This window comes from Malaclemys terrapin, chromosome 1 (assembly GCF_027887155.1).
Source record: "Malaclemys terrapin pileata isolate rMalTer1 chromosome 1, rMalTer1.hap1, whole genome shotgun sequence".
Classification (NCBI taxonomy): domain Eukaryota; kingdom Metazoa; phylum Chordata; order Testudines; family Emydidae; genus Malaclemys; species Malaclemys terrapin.
This window is the reverse complement of record NC_071505.1, coordinates 122,479,930-122,498,491: the sequence shown is the minus strand read 5'-3', so window position 1 is coordinate 122,498,491 and position 18,562 is coordinate 122,479,930. Positions and strand designations below refer to the sequence as shown.

The 18,562-nt window shown below is 45.0% G+C and overlaps 1 protein-coding gene and 1 long non-coding RNA gene across 3 annotated transcripts in view; one reads left to right on the top strand and one right to left on the bottom strand.

The window, feature by feature from the left end:
• Positions 1–1,019, bottom strand: part of LOC128841979 (uncharacterized) — a 12,067-nt gene extending 11,048 nt beyond the window's left edge. Inside the window, exon 1 of the long non-coding RNA XR_008445930.1 lies at positions 929–1,019. This is a non-coding gene — a long non-coding RNA (uncharacterized LOC128841979). The remainder of the gene's footprint in view (positions 1–928) is intronic.
• ARFGAP3 (ADP ribosylation factor GTPase activating protein 3) overlaps positions 930–18,562 on the top strand; it is a 77,126-nt gene continuing 59,493 nt past the window's right edge. For both annotated transcript variants that reach the window (XM_054037555.1, XM_054037546.1), the window contains exons 1-3: positions 930–1,087; positions 11,205–11,323; positions 12,999–13,071. In XM_054037555.1, coding sequence (XP_053893530.1) covers positions 1,019–1,087; positions 11,205–11,323; positions 12,999–13,071 — 261 coding nt within the window. In that variant the 5' untranslated portion in view covers positions 930–1,018. The remainder of the gene's footprint in view (positions 1,088–11,204; positions 11,324–12,998; positions 13,072–18,562) is intronic.

Genomic DNA, 18,562 nt, shown 5'->3' with positions numbered 1-18,562 from the left:
AGAAGCAGGGGAGCCCCGGGCCCTTTAAATAGCCCCCAGAGCCCTGGGATAGCGGGGGCCTCGGGGGCTATTTAAAGGGCCGGAGATCCAGCTGCATCTGCTGCACCCCCTGCCCGCACCACCCCTACACTTCTGCCTGCAGCCAGCCCCTGCCCCCTGCCTGAAACCAGCCCGCCCCACACCCACCTGTCTCCAGCCAGCCCCGCATCCCTTGCCCTGTCTCCAGCCAGCCCCATGTCCACTGGTGCCCTGCAGTTCCCAGGGCAGTAACCTGCACAGCTGCTTCAACGAGGGGGGCAGGGAGCAGCTGCGACCCACAACTGTGCACATCACTAGGTTGACCAGACAGCAAGTATGAAAAATCGGGACAGGTGCTGGGGGGGTAATAGGAGTCTCTATAAGAAAAAGACCCAAAAATCGAAACTGTTCCTATAAAATCGGGCCATGGGGTTGCCCACCCCCAGGGAGTGGTGGGGACCCACACATGTGAAACGGAGCTCATTAATAACCGATCAACAGCCTATGATGCAATGTAATGTATTATGTAGAGCGTTATGGAAAGTAAATAAGACAGGGAAGAAAGGAAAGGCTTTTTTCTTGTTGTTGTTAATCATCCCCCGGGCCCCGCACTTCCCGAAGCCGCCTCTGCCTCCCAGCCTCCCCGGGGACGCTCCGAGGTTTGGGGGGAGGAGGAGGCGGTTCATCTCCCTCCGCCCCACAGTCCCGTGCTGTAGCCCGGAGCCCCCTGGCTCGGCCGCAGGGAAAAGCGGCGGTTAGCGGCAGCTTGGAACGGGGCGGGGCGCGCGCGCAGCTCCCGCCCCCGAGCGAACAGGAACGTGGACGGCGGCTTCCCGCATCGCCCCGCCCCTCGCTCGCGCGCTCAGGCCCCGCCCCTCGCGGGCCGGCCCGTTCAGCGCCCGCCCCATACCTCTGTGCTGCGTGTGCGTGAGGGCGGCCGGCTCCTTCGCTCCCCTGCCCTGGAGCCGCCGCCGCGAGCGGCCCTTTGCGCGGCGTGGCCATGTGCGAGCCCCGCAAGCAGGACATTGTCGCCATCTTCAAGCGGCTCCGCGCCGTCCCCACCAACAAGGTAACGGGGCAGCGGTTGGGCGGGAGCCGGTGCTGGGGGCGGGGGGAGCTGCACTTTGTTAGTGACACGTCGCACTGTTGGGAGCGGGAGGGGGCGGTGCCAGCGGGGACCCCCTCCCCCCGCTGTAACTGGCCAATGGGATCCTGGGGGGCCACTCTCCCCCTAGCGGTGACGTGCCAAGGGAGCCATGGGAGGGCCCACGGACCCACCAGCGCTTCCCCCATCCGCGATGGGCAGCGCTTGCAAGAACTGTGTGTGTGTGTGTGTGTGTTTGGGGGGGGGGGGTCTGTCATAACAGAGGAACAACCTTTTGTTTAGTCTGGCAACGGCGGTGGGGGGCCTATGGTTGCTCTCTACAGGGGAAACACTAGGGAGGGTGAAGAGCTGTATAAGCTAAAAGATGATGTTGGCACAACATATGAGTGTAAACTATCCATGAACCAATTCAGGCTGGACGTTAGCAAAAGGTTTCTAACCCCCAGAGGAGTGAGGTTCTGGAACAGCCTCCTGAAGGGAGTAGTGGGGGGCAAACAATTGGATTAGTTTTAAGTGGGAGCTGGATAATAATAAATTGGATTGTGTGATGGGGTTGCTTCTGATGGGGGGGGGGGGGGGGCTTCACTTCCGGTTTGTGTCTTATGTTCCCAAAGCTCATGCTTCAAGGTTTCGGTCAGCCTCTGGTCGGTGTCAAAAAGGATATCCCTGGCCTCCCCCAATTTAATGTGTGCGTACGTACAGTAGAACCTCAGAGTTACGAACGCTTCGGGAATGGAGGTTGTTCCTAACTCTGTAATGTTAGTTACAAAACGTTATGGTCGTTCTCTCAAAAGTTTACAACTGAATATTGACTTAATACAGCTTTGAAACTTTACTATGCACAAGAAAAATGCTGCTTTTAACTATTTTAATTTAAATGAAACAGGCACAGAAACCGTTTCCTTACCTTATCAAATCTATTTTTTAAACGTTCCCTTTATTTTTTTTTAGTAGTTTATGTTTAAAACTACGTATTTGCTTTATTTTTGGTCTCTGTTGCTGCCTGATTGTGTACTTCCGGTTCCAAATGAGGTGTGTGGTTGACTGGTCAGTTCATAAATCTGGTTCATAACTCTGAGGTTCTACTGTATATATATTTTTAATCTCCTTCTTCTGAAGGATCAGGGATGGCCACAGCTGCAGATGGGACATTAGACTGGGATCAGAGCACTGAGGTGGCACCGAGCATGCTCTCTCTCTTTCTCTCTCTCTCTCAGGGTCTTGGCTGGCTGGTTCTTACTCACATGCTTAAGGTCTAAGTCAGGGGTAGGCAACCTATGCCATGCGTGCCAAAGGCGGCACACGAGCTGATTTTCAGTGGCACTCGCACTGCCCGGGTCCTGGCCACCGGTCTGGGGGGCTCTGCATTTTAATTTAATTTTAAATGAAGCTTCTTAAACATTTTAAAAACCTTATTTACTTTACATACAACAATGGTTTAGTTATATATTATAGACTTATAGAAAGAGACCTTCTAAAAACGTTAAACTGTATTACTGGCATGCGAAACCTTAAATCAGAGTGAATAAATGAAGACTCGGCACACCCCTTCTGAAAGGTTGCTGAACCCCGGTCTAAGTGATTACCACATGTGGGGTCGGGAAGGAATTTCCGCCCAGGCTAGCTTGGCAGTTGACCTCGGAGTTCTTTTTTACCTTCCTCTGCAGCATAGGATGCAGGTCACTTGCCAGGATTATCTGGGTATGTCTCAATCATTTCCCTGTCATTGCAGGGCCCTCTGGCACTGGTGCACCTTAGTCCCTCCTAATCTCTTCCTGTGGCACCTAAGAGTCTAGTCTACTGTGGGTTGTAACACTTTGGTCTAATTTTGGTTGTATTTAATGTGCAGACACTGGGTATTGCTAGTGACCTGTGATGACCTAGTGGTCCCTTTTGGCCTTAAACGCTAGGATTTGATAATGTGACTGAGCTCAGCATATGTCTAGAAAACACCCATCTCATTCCGCCTGTAATTCTTATTTTTGCTTGGTCTGTGACACCCTTCTCTCCCCGATGCACAAACCTCCCCTGAGTGACTCACCCCCAGCAGGGCTCTTGTCATAGCCTCCCCCTGCTTCACTGCCCCTACTCCCCCGCCTGCTCCCAGTGTGAAGAAACTTGGGATCTAGCCTGCATCTTTTCCCCCCATCTCTCTTTCTGGGAGAGGTGAGTATGGGGAGCAGGGTGCCATAATCCCTTGAATCCCAACTTCCCCTACTTCCAAACAGCTGTTACTTTATGGATAGAGCTTCCCATATTCAGGACAAACACAAATGAACCCCCTCAATCCCTGTGTGAGGTGGGTAAGTAGCATCATCTCTATTTTACACCTGGGGACTGGAAGCAAAGACAGTTTCAAAACAGAAGCTATGGGTAGACTGCAGTGGATTTAACATCTTGTCTCTTTCCTGAAACTACTTGAAATTAATAAAAGTGGCATCATTCTTTTTGTAGTTCATAAATTGTGCTGTTGTCTTATTTCAAATTACTTGGACCATTGTCCAATCGGCACTTTGTTTCCTCAGTGTTATGAGGCACGGCTTCATTTTGTTGATGCCTTTGCGCTAAGATGTTCAATTAGATTTTATAAACTAAGAAGAAAACTTTATTCACTAAGAACCCCTTCGAAACTATGCAAACTAATTTCATTGGCCCTCTTTCACACCTAATGAAAGGAAAAATCGAAATATGAAAGATGCATGATTTGTAGTATAATCTCAGAATATTCTTCACGGTTTTCTCATCAAGAATTGTTTTGTGCTTTGGCCCTACCAAAATAGACCAGTGGTTTTCAAACTTTTTTTCTGTGGACCCAGTTGAAGAAAATTGTTGATGCCTGCGACCCAACGGAGCTGGGGATGAGGGGTTTGTGGTGTGGGAGGGGCTCAAGGCTAGGGCAGAGGGTTTGGGGTGCAGGGGTGAGGGCTGCAGGGTGGGGCCAGAGATGAGGGGTTTGGGCTGTAAGAAGGGGTTCCAGGTTGGGGAGGGGGGGGCTCAGGGCTCTGAACTGGGGGTGCAGGCTTTGGGGTGGGGCCAGGGATGAGCAGTTTGGGATGCAGGAAGAGGTTCCAGGTTTGGGGTGGCTCAGGGCTGGGGCAGGGGATTGGGGCGCGGGGTTGGGGCGCGGACTTACCTCCGGCAGCTCCTGGTCAGTGGCGCAGCCGGGGTGCAGAGGCAGGCTTCCCACCTGTCCTGACACCGCAGACTGCACTGCGCCCCAGAAGCGGCCAGCAACAGGTCTGGCTCCTAGCCGGAGGCATGCAAGTGGCTCCACACAGCTCTTGCCCACAGGCACTGCCCCCCCCCCCCCCCCAGCTCCCATAACCGGCCAATGGGAGTGCGGAGCCGGTGCTCAGACCAGGGGCAGCGCGCTGAGCCCCGTGGCCCCCTGGCCTAGAAGCTGGACCCGCTGCTGGCTGCTTCCAGGGTGCAGCGCAGTGTCGGAGCAGGTAGGCACTAGTTTGTGTTAGTTGGGCAGCACTGCCGATGGGACTTTTAACGTCTCAGTCGGCGTTGCTGACCGGAGCCGCTGGGTTGCTGAGCACGGCGATCCAGTGCCTTTTGAGTTGCAACCCAAACTTTGAAAAACACTGAAATACAGTGAAAATTAAATATATATGTATCTTGGAACTGTCTGGGGCACGGATTCTATCTTGTTACTGTTTGTAAGTGCCTAATAAGATTTTGATCTTATATGAGAAACAGTAGTAATGTGTTGAGGCCTATCTGGTCCAACATTTTAGCCTAATTCTCACTCTAACGGGTATGGGAATGAGGAACATGAAGCCCTGTCTTCACTGCCTTGCCCCATAACTCAAGTACCATCCACACACACTTCCTCAACTTGAATATAGTGGTGTTTTTAACTCAGGTTGGCTCGTCTGTCAGGCATAGACTAAAGCTTGAATTAGCACAATTTGTTAGCTATTCTGTTATGTGGATGCAGACTAGTTCCACTCAAATACAGCTCGTCCTCCAATGCCAACCCTCAATTCCCCCCATGTGCCCAGAGAGGACAAACAAGTTCTAATTCAATCCATTGGGAAATAATTTATAGAGCAGCTCAGCTTACTTTGGTGCAAAGAACTTTTAAAAATATGCCTGTAGAAGTCTTAGGGCCACACACAAGTGAGGGCAGCAGCTGAAATGTTCTTTCCCAGTATGGCTTCAATTACTCAAGTTAGGCTAACTCAAGAGGAGTATCTCAAGTGTCCTTAACTCAAGTGAACTTTGCAGGGAAGACATACATTGCATCTTATTCACTTCCAAAGACAGAGTGAAGAAGGGGGAGAGGGGAGGAAGAAAGACAATTCATTGTCCCAAACAGCTTTCCTGTATCTTTGTGTGCGTGTATATGTGTATGTTGAAGTGAATAATGTTTGTCTTCAAAGGTAACATATTTTTGTTCATTTATTTTTATTTTTTTTGTTACAACTTGTCCTGTGTCCTCTTTTTCTAGGCATTTCCTTATCCTCCCCTCCCCCCCCCCCCCCGCCCCCCCGGCTTTCCATACTTTCTTTCATGTTCATTTTTTGCTGACATGAGGAGGAAGTGCAAGACTGGGAAAAGCTGTGTATTCTCATATTTTTTTACTAATGTCCTTTGGCTGTACTGCTGCTGTAAATGTTAAAATATACAATTTGGGAAGAACTTGGGTATTGTTGGCACAATTTATTACAGCCCTCCCACCCCCGAGCAAAATAAGCTGTATTGGGAAAACTGCATCTACACTAGAGGCTTTTGCTGACTGTTATGTTGGTCACAGATCACATCTTATCATTCCCCTGACCAACACAGCTATGCCGCCAAAAGATTGTAGTAGATACCTGGCCCTAGTCTGCTGAGACGGAATCTGACTTGCTACCTGTTTTATGGTTGTGTCTATGCGGAGGTGAGAACTGAAAAATTTCCCTTTTACCAAAAAGGGTAGAAGGAAACTACCCTATAGATATTTGATAGGTTTCTTTGTAGTCTTAGAACTTTTCACTAGTACCCTTTATCTTCACTTAGTAAGGCCATGTCTACACTACCACTTATGTCACTCAGGAGTGTGAAAAAACACTCCCCTGAGCAACATAAATTTTGCCTGCATAAGTGGTAGTGTGCGTAATGCGAATAGCTACCGCCACTCTTCGGGGGTGGTTTAATTATGTCGATGGGAAAGCTCTCTCCAGTCGGCATAGAGCGGCCACATGAGAGATCTTAGTGGCGCAGCTGCATTGGTGCAGCTGTTCCGCTGTAAGATTTCTAGTGTAGACCTAAATCTTAAAATTTTTGTATAATTAAGTAATCCTTTCAGCTAAGTATATGACTTAATTTACTGACCTTTCAGAAATTGTAAAAAACATCAAAGCAGCTGGTTTTTGTAATTTTTGTGTCATTGTTCAATGCTATAAATTAGGGGTAACTAATCTCTTTAAACATGGGCTGTCTTTATTTTTGTGTATAGTACAGTACCCATTGACAATGCTTCACTAAAAGATCAGAATTAATTGCCTGAGCAAAAGTTTTGTAACAGTCAAAATAGATTATTTATCAACACTGTGTAGTTTGATATATGTTAATTGTATTGTTTTAAAATTAATATATCTAGAGAGGACATTACTCAGAGGGGTCAGTGCTGAATTCAGTTAATCTGCTCAACTCCTTAAGTGCCACACTCACCAAAATCTCTTAGGGCTACATTTGGTGCATCTCCATATCTGGTAGTGGTATATATCATTATATATAGAAAGATGGTACTATGTGAGTACTGGTTTAATAAATGCATGTTGCAAGACACTAAAGAGTTTATCTGAGTTATCTGTTCTCTGATGCAAACATGCTAATTAGCTGACGCTTGATTTTTCAGAAATGACTATTAAGCTGATGAACAGAAAAGCTTCCTTTAAAAAATATTTTAACATCCAAAATCAATGCAGTAAAAACAGTATTACAAGCAAAACTCGAAATAAAGTAACTGTGAATGATTTTCTGCTTTAATTGCCTGCTAGAACTTAGGATCAGGATTCTGCTTTCCTTGCTGGTGTTGACAAATGTCTGCACCTAAAACAGTGTAGGGAATACCCCAGCTCTGTTTTTAGGTGGAAATGATTTCATAAACTATTTCAGAAATGCTAGTTCTAATTAAAATTTATATTAATTTCCTGTCGCAGTTCATGCAAGTTGAGAATAAAAAGAGTTCAGAATGCTGAGTAAAATGAATGTGAATATTGTTTTAATGAGGTGGACGATTCTACTTCTGCAACAACAGTGGTGTGCACAGTGCATAATACTTAAGATGCAGTGTCTACAAAATAGCAGACTTCAGAAAGTAGTGTATACATTGTTTCTGTATACCTAACTATTTACAAATGATACGTGATTTCATACTGTGAATTTTCACAGAGGACACGGTAAAATTGCCAGTTCATTTAGAGCTAGATCCTGCACCAGCAAAGACACTGAACTTCACTGCACTGTGGCAGTCAAATTTACAAGATGATGCAATCAGTTTTATGATGCAATCAAGAAAGCTATAAGAGAACAAATGTTTATAAATCACATAGAAAAATGCAATATTTTGGACTACTTATTATGTTGAACTTTGTAAACACTTTGTTGTTTAAACATAACCACTTCCTGACATTCAGATATTTTTCTCCTATGTTCATTGGGCTAGATTGTTAGAGTCTAGGACCCAGAATAGAGCTGTAAGTATATTCTGGTGTCTCATGTTTAGAAACAAGCAGGTTGGTCTTATTAGCTTCAGTCCAAGTGTATGAATACTTCCTTTCCTTCAGTTAGAAGAAATTGGGGGAGGGGAAGGGGAGTGAAGGAAGACCAGGTTAATATTTGAAATATTTTTTATTATAATTTGGGATTATTAAAAAAAAGAGATGATGAGTTTTGGACATTAAGTCTGTGCTGATAGCAAGATTTTTTATAATGTGGCATAATTAAGGGCATGTCTGCACTACAGCCTCTACAGCAGAACAGCTACAGTGCTGTAGAGTAGACCATTCCTATATCAACAGAAGGGATTTTTACACTGATGTAGTTAAAACGTCTCTCTGAGAGGCAGTACTGTAGCTAGGTTGAGGGAAGAATTCCTCTGTCTAGTTAGTTGCTTCTACAGCAGGGCTTAGGTTGACCTAACTTTGGCACTCAGAGTGTAAAATTTTTCACAGCCCTGAGCAACATAGCTAGGTCGATCTAATTTTTAAGTGTAGATTTGGACTTAGTCTATTTGCAGTAAATGTTTTAAAGGAAAAAGATCTGTAAACTTTACCGCTTCTGTAGGCTGAGAGCATTGCACACATCAGGGGCTTTTTGCATTCCCCCATTTACTCCTCCCACAAGCTTCCTGTGTGCTAGTCTCCTATCCCATCTTCCTCTGTTTCAGGGACTCCCTGCAACCCTCCCCCAAAGCCAGGGTCTATGTCAGCCCCCTCATTACCTCCTTTCCCACCGTGCCAGGGGCTCTGTGTTTCCCCCTACCATAATGCCAAGGGCTTTTTGTGCCTCCACATTCCCCCTATGCTAAGGACTCTGTGCGCCTCCACATTTCCCTCCTTTCCTACCATGCCAGAAGCTCTGTGTTTTCCTAGGGTCCCCTCCCTCCATACCATTGTCCCCCATTCTCCTCATTATAATAAGGGCTCTAAGTTCCTCTCCCCCCCCCCCATTTCCTCCTCTTGCCCATGTCAGGGGCTCTGCGTACTCCTTTTCCCCCCATGTTAGTCACTTCTACTCATACGAACACGTACTCATTCCATCTATTTAGAATGTAACCCCAATTATTCTTCGCTTGCAATGAGCTCTTTGTGCACCCCTATCCCCCATGTTCCCTTCACCATTCTTACAACAGTCTGTCTGGGAGACAAGTCATTCAAGGTGGTGTTACTGTAAACTCTGTTGGAAGGATGGGCAGAACTGAGGTGTGGGGTATTATGCTGAATGTGTTTGTGGCTGCCATTAACCAGTCTTTATCTATAGACATACTCCTGAGGTGGTAGGAGCTGCATTTGCTAACCAGATGCAAAGGCCTCCGTTTGTGTCCCATATTCCTCTTCTGTTTTTCACCAAAATCTGTACAGAGTTATGCCCACTGATGCCTAGAACATTCCCTATAATCTTAGAATTGAAGTTCAAAAGTTATGTTACAGACAGAGAAATGCCATCAAGTTGAGTGTCAGGGCTCACTTCCCTCAGCCACCAAAAAATAAGTCAGGATTACTGAAACAAAACATGAAAGCTGAAATATGAAACTGAACTAATTTTTCCATGCAGTTCCTGAAAATAGATGCACAGGCCCAAATCCTGCATAACTTGGATGGATGCAAGGGATCCTTCCTTCAGGCAAAAGAGTGGCTGTGTGGCACTTCTGCCTGCTCATTTCTTAGGGTTACTATATTTCAGCAAACAAAAAAGAGGACGGGAGGAGCCCCGTCCTGCCCTAGCCCCGCCCCTGTCCCTCCCACTTCCCACCTCCCTCAGAACCCCCAACCCTCCCCCCCGCTCCTTGTCTCCTGACTGCATCCTCCTGGGACCCCTGCTCCTAATTGCCCTCCAGAACCCCCCCACCTAAGTCTCCCTGTTCCTTGTCCCCTGACTGCTCCCTCCTACAACCCCCCCACCCTAACTGCCCCCCAGGACCCTACCTGTACCGTGACTGCCCAAAACCTTATCCACCCTCCCCAGAAAGCCCCCTCCCCATCTCTTGACTGCCCCATCCAAAACCTCCCTGCCCCTTTTCCGACCCCCTGGCTCCCTTGTTGTTGGCCTTTGCCTAATGTCTCTGTGAGCTTGCTCAGGAACGGCCTGAGCCATTCGTCCTGGCACACTGGGCAACAGTGGAGGAGGAGCGGGGGAGGAGCTCCAGGCTGCCGGAGGTGATCTGCGAATGCAGGGAGGGAGGGAGTGATCTCTGCTGCAGGGGAAGCGGAGGAGGGGCTCCCTCTGGCTGTCGGAGCCCCATGTAAGTGGCACCATCCGGCCGGCTGCCATGTTAGCCGTGCGCGCTCTGCATGGGGTGGGGAGGGAGTCCGGACATTTACAAATTCCCCCCGGACGCTATTTTTAGCTCAAAAAGCCGGACATGTCCGGGGGAATCCGGACGAATGGTAACCCTACATTTCTATGTTATGCGGAACCAGAGGGTCAGTGTAACAGATCCTCTGGCTCTATACCCAAACAGACACATTAGGAGCCACAGAGAGCTGGATTAAGTAATACATGGGAAGAATGCTTACCATACTGGTTTTGCTGTCAGGGACGCTTTGCATCTACAGGGGAAAAGGAAAGCATGTGGGACGTTGTTACCAGCAATATTAACTGATGTTACATTAACTCATTGAGAAGAGGATAGACCCAGTTGGTATTAGACACAGGTCATCCGAATCATTTATTACCAGAATGTCCTTGAAATGCTATTCCTTAAACACTTGTTGTTTTTAGTAATATAGAATGAGTTGTAACAAACTTATTCTTGGGCTATTTTGATATGAGTTCTTTTAAATGTGCATGTCGCTTGTCTCTTTTAAACACAAAATCTTTAGAATATAAAAACTAAATGGCTGATAGCATAAGTTGATTGCGAGGAAGTGTGTTACACTTTTCACAAATATTTTGAACAAATTGAACATTATGATAAGATTCTATAATGTATGTATTTGTATGTTCCCAGCAGTGTGCTAGATGCACTGCAGGTATGCACGAAGACAAATTCTCAGCCCCAAGTATCTTATAATCTATGTAGCTGTTTACATTCTAAATAGATGGAATTAGTAAGTGTTCGTATGAGTGGAAGTTACTACTTTGTCATTAAATATGTTGAATTTAGGAGTTCCTTAGAAGATAGTGGATTGAGCCGGGAGTTTCAGATGTCTAATACTGCATGCTCCAGATTAATTGTGAGAGTTGGGCAAGTTGCTTAACCTCAGTTTGTTTCCCCATCTATAAAGTAGGGATAATATAAAATGAACTAGTCAACCTGTGGTCTGGGGATTAGTTTTAAAATGCTAAGCACTACATAGGTATTAGTCAAAAAGTATCTTTTAGTGGGAATTGATTAATTTATTCGTTAATTTATCTTTTTTAGGTGTGTTTTGACTGTGGAGCCAAAAATCCTAGCTGGGCAAGCATAACATATGGTGTTTTTCTTTGTATTGATTGCTCAGGGACCCATCGATCACTTGGTGTTCACTTGAGTTTCATTCGGTAAGTAGTTAGTATGATTCTATGCTAAATAAGTGGTAAGATTTGTTTCCAGTATTTCTGTCACGACATTATGTGGTTCTTCAGAAGCTTTTATTGTGGACACTTATTAATGAGGGAATGAGCTTTTCATTCTAAGTTACTGGTTCACATCCATCTCATGATGGTACTGGCTACAAGTTATCTGCTGTGTATTTGGGAACTAGATAAATGAGAGAGGAGAGAGTCTCAGTAGAGTTCCTGTTGTGCACGTGTTCACATTGCACAAGCTGTGGTACAAAGATAATTAAGTCCCTTGTTGGCAGCCTTGTTCAAACTTTCTTGCAGAAGATGAAGATTTGAACAGGCATGAAATTGAACTTAATTCTCTCATCTTTATGGTTCTTCCATATCAAGATTGAGCCAGATTTCTGCAGCATTGTGTAAAGATTGTTTGCCATCTTTAGCTTTGTGTTACAAGGTACTGAGTATTCTTTCATGGGTACATGCATCAGAAATGTTTAAAAGGAGGGTATGCCTCTGTTCTTTAAACCTGTAATAGTGAAGTATGGCACCATAGTCTCTTCATTGTGGTAGCAGGTGAGATCATATTTGCTTTCCCTGATAAAATGAAAAATGTGGAAAATTGGTAACAGGTGTCATTTTCCCTGCCTTTGAATATTGAAGGAACCTTCACAAAAACTAGGTGATTATCTTTGCAGGAATGAGATTGTCAAAGTTTTATATTCTCATACATAGGCACAAATGTAAATATTTGGAAAGGGAGTTTTATTGTGTCAGGACTTCCACCATATTGCCTGCAGTTTTCATTTTCTTTTTTGACTTTTGTAATTGGAAAAACTTTAAACCCAGGCAGAAGCCTAATGTAGCTTTCCCTATTCACATAGCCTAGGTCTATACTTAAAACTTTTGCTGATACAATAAAAGTGGTTAGAAGTGTGATTTTTTTTTTTAATTTTTTTTTATTTTAAACATTTTTATACCAGCTAAAGCCTTTGTGTAGATGCAATTATAGAAGCAAAAAAGTTCTTTTACTGATGTAGCTTATTTTGTTCAGGCAACTGGTGTAAGCTATGCTAGCGAGAGCACTCTTTTGCCTGTATAACCTGCATCTTACAGTAGGGGAGTTTGCAGGTGCAGCTATGCTATTAAATATTTTCTAGTGTAGACTAGACCTTAGACACTGAAGAGTTAATTAGAGTCCTGGGAGAAATTCTTTGCTAACCTTGTCTTACCTAAAGCTATGCATGAGTTTTATGGACAGCCCAAAAGGTACTTCGATTCTTGGGACTGTCCTGAGTAAACCCTTTAATTTTGTCCTCAGTAAAACAGACAGGATCCCCATGCCTACAAGGTATTCCATACTATACCAACATAATAACTCCACTTCCCCTCTGAAGTCGGTGCAAGTGCTCCTGGTGAGGACACGCACCACCGACGGAAGGAGGGTAGTGTGGATGTGAAAAACTGCAGTAATTACTGCAGTGGCTGTATGTCAACTTAACTTAAGTTTGTAGTGTTGACATGCCTTGAGTTAGTGTAGGGGTTTTGTGTACAATAATACAAGTTTTGAACTGTAATATTTATTACAAACTTCTAGTTTTTCTTAAAACCACTTTTAAAAGATGTATTTAAAATTCTTTTTGAAAATAACATTTAAAATGTTTCCTCTGCTTAGATCTACGGAATTAGATTCCAACTGGTCTTGGTTTCAGTTGAGATGCATGCAAATAGGAGGAAATGCTAATGCCGTAAGTATATCTTAGAAAGGTTTTTCTTATTTCAAGTATTTGCTTTTTATGTTTAACAGCTTCACACTTAGCTTTATTGCTCATTTCATGTGTTAGTGAAGAATTCAGGGATGAAGGAATTAACTCCACAGCCCCCTAGAATATTTGTGTATTTTTTGAGTGTTTCAAGTTAAAATAATGAATTTATTGCTGCACTCCTAAAACTTTATATATCCTGTAGAGAAGAAACTAGTTTATATGGAAATGGAGTCATGACAAATATGTGTGCTGTTTCAAGAGATTTGCACAGACCTCAAAGGCATAAGACCAATAAATGTGTCTCTCTTAGAATTCTAGCAAAATACAATAAGTTACTTTGAATTTTCCATGTGTTTTGGCCTTAGTGAAGGGAAGAATCTGCTCTGCTCAAAGATTACACAAGCATGAAATATTATTGGTTATTTTCTATCCTAATATTCTAAGAAAATCAAAAGACAAAAATGCAGGTCTTTTTTAAAGAAATGGCAAATACCCAAAATAATTAGGTTAATTTTTACTTCTATGTGCTTTTTTTGTTGGCCAAAGCTTAGTTTTTAAAGTTAAATGAATACAGACATGGTGAAGGGAAAATATTAAAATATTTCTCTTCAAAATTTGTGTTTTGTCATCTAATACACAATGATAAGAGTTCTTGTATGCAATTCAGTTGGTACCAATGGGGCCCTTGTAAATTAATTATCTAATATGAGTTACCATCTGAAATTTGCGATACCATAGCTAATGAACTAAAAATTTTCCAGGTAACTTGGTTTCTGTAATAGTTGCACTCAAATTCTGTTAAATTGCATTGTCATCTATTTCATATGAATTTTGTTTTTTACTAACTCCGGTTTTGGAATATTATTAATTTTTGCTATTTCTTTACTGTAGTTGCAATTTAATCTTGAACCTCAGCTACCACAGTGATTAGCTCCCTAGAAATATCTAAGGTAGTTAGAAAATCAGTATAGTCTTCTGAGGTTCTTCTTCTTCCCAGAATAGCTTTCTCTTGTAACTAAGGCTGAGATTTTCAAAACTGTGTGCCTAAAGTCATGCTTGTAACTGTATATTTAGAGGCCTGAATAAATGGCCAGGGTTTTCATAGTGCTGAGCACCAGAAGTTTCCATTAAAGTCACTGGCAGTTTATTTGGACATTTAAATATGTATTTAGGAGTCTAACTTTAGGCACACAGTTTTGAAAATCTTGGGCTTAGAGCCTATTACAGTTAAGACTGAAGCACAGTCGCTGGATTTGTTAGCCTTTCTAGAAACTGTTACACTCTTTTCCAGCCTTCAGCTATACAGTAGCACCTCACTTAACGTTGTAGTTATGTTCCTGAAAAATGTGACTTTAAGTGAAACAATATTAAACAAATCCAGTTTTCCCATAAGATTGAATGTAAATGCGGGGGGGTTAGGTTCCAGGGAAATTTTTTTGGGGCAGACCAAAGGCATTATATACTGTACAGTACTGTACTATATTGTTGTTGGGAAGTGCCCCTGGCTTACCCCACACAGGCACAGCCCGCTGCAGGCAAGGACGCTAGGAAGCACCGCTGCAGCGGCAGCTTCCCTGGAGAAGAACAGGCACCGACTTTGCAGGGGGATGCTCCAGGCCCGTCTCTTCCCGTCCCTGCTCCACTCCACAGGGGTGGGGCCTGGAGGTGGATAGGCTGTCTCCTAATTTTGAGTAGCCAGATATCAGGTCTATAAGAAGAGCTCAGCGTGGAGCAATGTATCTCAGGGAGGCTTTGAAAACCCATTTTAGTAATGACCCACAGTAATGTGTCCTGCTTTTCTATATTGTGCCTATCCATAGTCTGAACCCTGCTGTGACCGCTGTTTTTCTTTCTCGTGCACATCTCCCACCCTAGTGCCTCAGTTTCCCTGACCCTCCTCTTCTCTCATCCCCCATGCTTCGAATTAATAAAGATGATTTTGTTTTCAAGACATGGACTTTTATTCAGGGCTTTGGAGCAGAGCCTGGAGCTGGAGCGCAGAGCAGCTCCGGAGCAGTGGAGCTGCAGGTTTTTGCCTGGAGCTGGGGTGGAGCCAGAGCACAGCTCCAAAGCCCTGCTTTTATTGCACACAGATCTAGTGTGACGTTCCCCTCTTGTGGTATCTGGACCGGTGATCTGCTAGGTCACTTCAATCCTTGATTCTGGAAGCCAGCCTTACCCTGCTCTGCTGTGAGAACCCCCACTCCTGGGCTGTTCACGCACAGCCTCTAGCATGTAAGATGCTCCTTGGATGGTGCAACCCAGTGACACTAGCCAATATTTCTGGTCCCGGACACAACCCTAGGAACCTCCGTCTTGCAGTGTCCAGTTACGCCCGCTGGACGCTGCAAGCTTATGTTTGCTAATCAATTTAGCAAAGAAATTGATATGTACCAGGCTTGTTATCCCACGGGGAGACTCTGACATGCTTCAGACCAAACATACTGCTTCAGATAGAATAAACAAACAGATTTATTAACTATAAAGATACATTTTAAGTGATTATAAGTCAAAACAAAACAAGTTAGATTTGGTCAAATGAAATAAAAGCAAAACGCATTCTAAGCTGATCTTAACACTTTCAGTGTCCTTACAAACTTAGATGCTTCTTCTCACCACAGACTGGCTGGTTGCTCTTCAGCCAGGCTCTCCCCTTTGATCAGTGCTTCAGTCGCTTGGTGTGGTGTCTGTAGATGCAGGTGGAAGAGAGGGAGAGAAAGCATGGCAAAAACCACTTTTATCATGTCCTTTCTTCCCTCTTGGCTCCCCTCCCCCCATAGTCAGGTGAGCATTACCTCATCACGGTTCCAAACTGACCAAAGAAAGGGGGGGTGACTCCCTTGAGAGTCTAACAAATTCTTTTGTTGCTGCCTAGGCCAGCGACCTTTGTTCCTGTGAGGCTGGGCAGGGTTTGCATGCCCTGCTGAGGTGTGAACTGCCTGTCTGCTCTTGGAGAGTTTTTGCCTGGGCTTATTTTAAGCCAAGAGGATACATTTTCAGCCTAATAACTATATACATGAAATTATAGCCTATAACATTACGGTAACAACAATGCTCAGTGTATCATGAGCCTTCGAAGTCACCCAACATGACAAACTTTGCATTGGATACCACACAATCATTTTACAAGGATGAACATGGGGATTCTGGGGGTTTCCCCGAGGTACAGAGCGTCACATTTCCCCTCTTAGTTTACTTAGTTAGTCACTGACTGTCACATATAGGCACTGAAAGATCTAACAAAGAGTTAAATCTGGGAAAGATGGTGGAACAAAATTGGGAGAGGGAAAACATATTAATCTTGTCTTTAAAAGCTCAGCGGCCTTACACTGATGTATGACAGGCATGTGTGGCTGTTATTCTTGGCACCCTTCCCTGGGGTTGAGTGGAAGGGATATTGCATTGGCCCCCCTCGCCTACTGGAACCTGTGTGAGGGGGGAACAGGGAGTACAGGGATGTTGGAATGCTATTCTGCAGGGGCTGCAGAGGGAGTCGAGACTCCAAGTGTTTCTCTTGAAGGTCAACAAGATGTCTCTATATGTCTGTCTGTTTCTACAGAATACCCAGCATCTCCTGCTGAGTGCCATACTCATTCTCACGGGCTGCTCTCCTGCTCGTGATGTCTATGTCCAGATTTTCAGAGAGCGCAATACTCCACGTCCTCTGCTCGGTGTCCACTGTCCCAGAGGCGTTCATTATCTCATTAAACATGTCATCACACATCCTCTTTTGCCTTCATCTTATCTGGGAGAGCCTCTTTGCCAGTGTGGAGTAAGAGCTGAATGCCAAATTTTCAGCTGTAAACCATGCAAAGCAGAGAGGAACCACTGTCAATGCAGACCCAGGGTCTAGTGCAGAGTTGCTATATAAAAATCACATCCCTGAATCCACACAAGTGTAAAGCTGAACATTTTCATTTCTACAAAGTATTAATTGAACTGTTTTGTTGTCCCAGTCATGGTGAGTATGGCCTGCAGGTAGGGGCACTGCACCATCTTCAGCATTGGGTAGGCAACCCATGGCGGGACCAGAGGTGGGCAGGGGGCCATGCCACCTCCCCTTTGTAACATGGGCGTTGTCTGGAGAATGGAGACCAGTTTTCCCCTCTCCCAAACTGCACGCCTTGGCAGAGGCAGCATGGGTGTGTGTGTGTGTGTGTGTGTGTGTTTGCAGTGGCGGGTGGCCACCACAACATTTTCCTTCCCCCACCACTCCCACCATTGCTGCTGCTGCTTTCCAGCACCTGAGGCTTGCAGTTTCTGAGGTCAATACTGACCCCTGCCACCTAAATTACAGCCATGTGTTGTAAAGCGTTGGTGAAGGGGCAGAAAATCACAAGGGGGCCCCACAGGCACTATTATTTGTGGTTCAAGCAATTTAAAATGAAAACTACCATCATCTCCCATAGGTGACTCGAGCTAATATCACACTCCTGAGGTTAATAGAGGCAGCAACAGAACAGCTGCTGAAGGTGTCAGTTACAGACCAGGTCCTTATGCTGCTATGCTGTGTACTGTGATGATGCCAGATGGATTAATACTGGAGTGGTGTGGGAAAGTGTCCTACTGCAGTGGAAGGAATAAGGCAGCCCTCCCCAGAAACCTTCTACAATACATTGCAGTGTACTTCCATGAAAGTTTCCTGGAGATCTCTGAAGGATTCCCTGGATATCCGTGTGTACATAAAGAATCTTTTTTGCACCCTCTGTATAGCTGGTACAGTCACTGGAAAGCAGATAGCCACTCTACCTCAACTAGTTTTTTAAAATAAAAAATAGCATACAAGAGCATGTGACCCCAAAATATTAATTGGAATTGCATATTCACCAGAGGTTCCTTCCCTGGCATCATGCTCATCCATGCTGCTGTCCTGTGACTGGCTGCACTGCTCCGGGGTTAAAAACAGCTCCTGGCTCTCCGGGACAATGGATCCCCTGCTTGCCTTTCTCCCATTCTCCTCCTTTTCTTCCTTGTCCAAGACCTACTCCTCAGTATTGCCTGCAGTGGCCCTGGACTCTGATTCCTCAGAGGTATTGATGCTGCTCTTGGGTGTTGTGGTGTGGTTGCCACTGAGAATAGCATTCAGCTCCATGTAAAAACAGAATGTCTGCAGTGACTGTTCGTCTCCCTTACCTTTTGATATGCCTGCTGAAATTCCTTGATTTTCATGTGACGCTGCGTGTTCCTGGTATAGCCCTTCTCCCCCATGTCCTGAGCGATCTGCTCATGTATGGCAGAATTGGAGCTATACCTGTACAGCCTCTTCTCCCCGCAGACCCAGAAGATTCACCACCTCCTGTGTACTCCAGCGTGGAGCCGGCACAGTCAGCTATGTAGGCAGGCGCTCTTCGCCAAACAAACAAGAAATGGAAATTCAAAAGTTCATGGTCCTTTAACAGGGGCGGGGCTGTTTCCTGTGTACCTGACTCTGGGCAGCGGAGTTGAGAACGGTGACTAGGGTGGTCACAGCCGA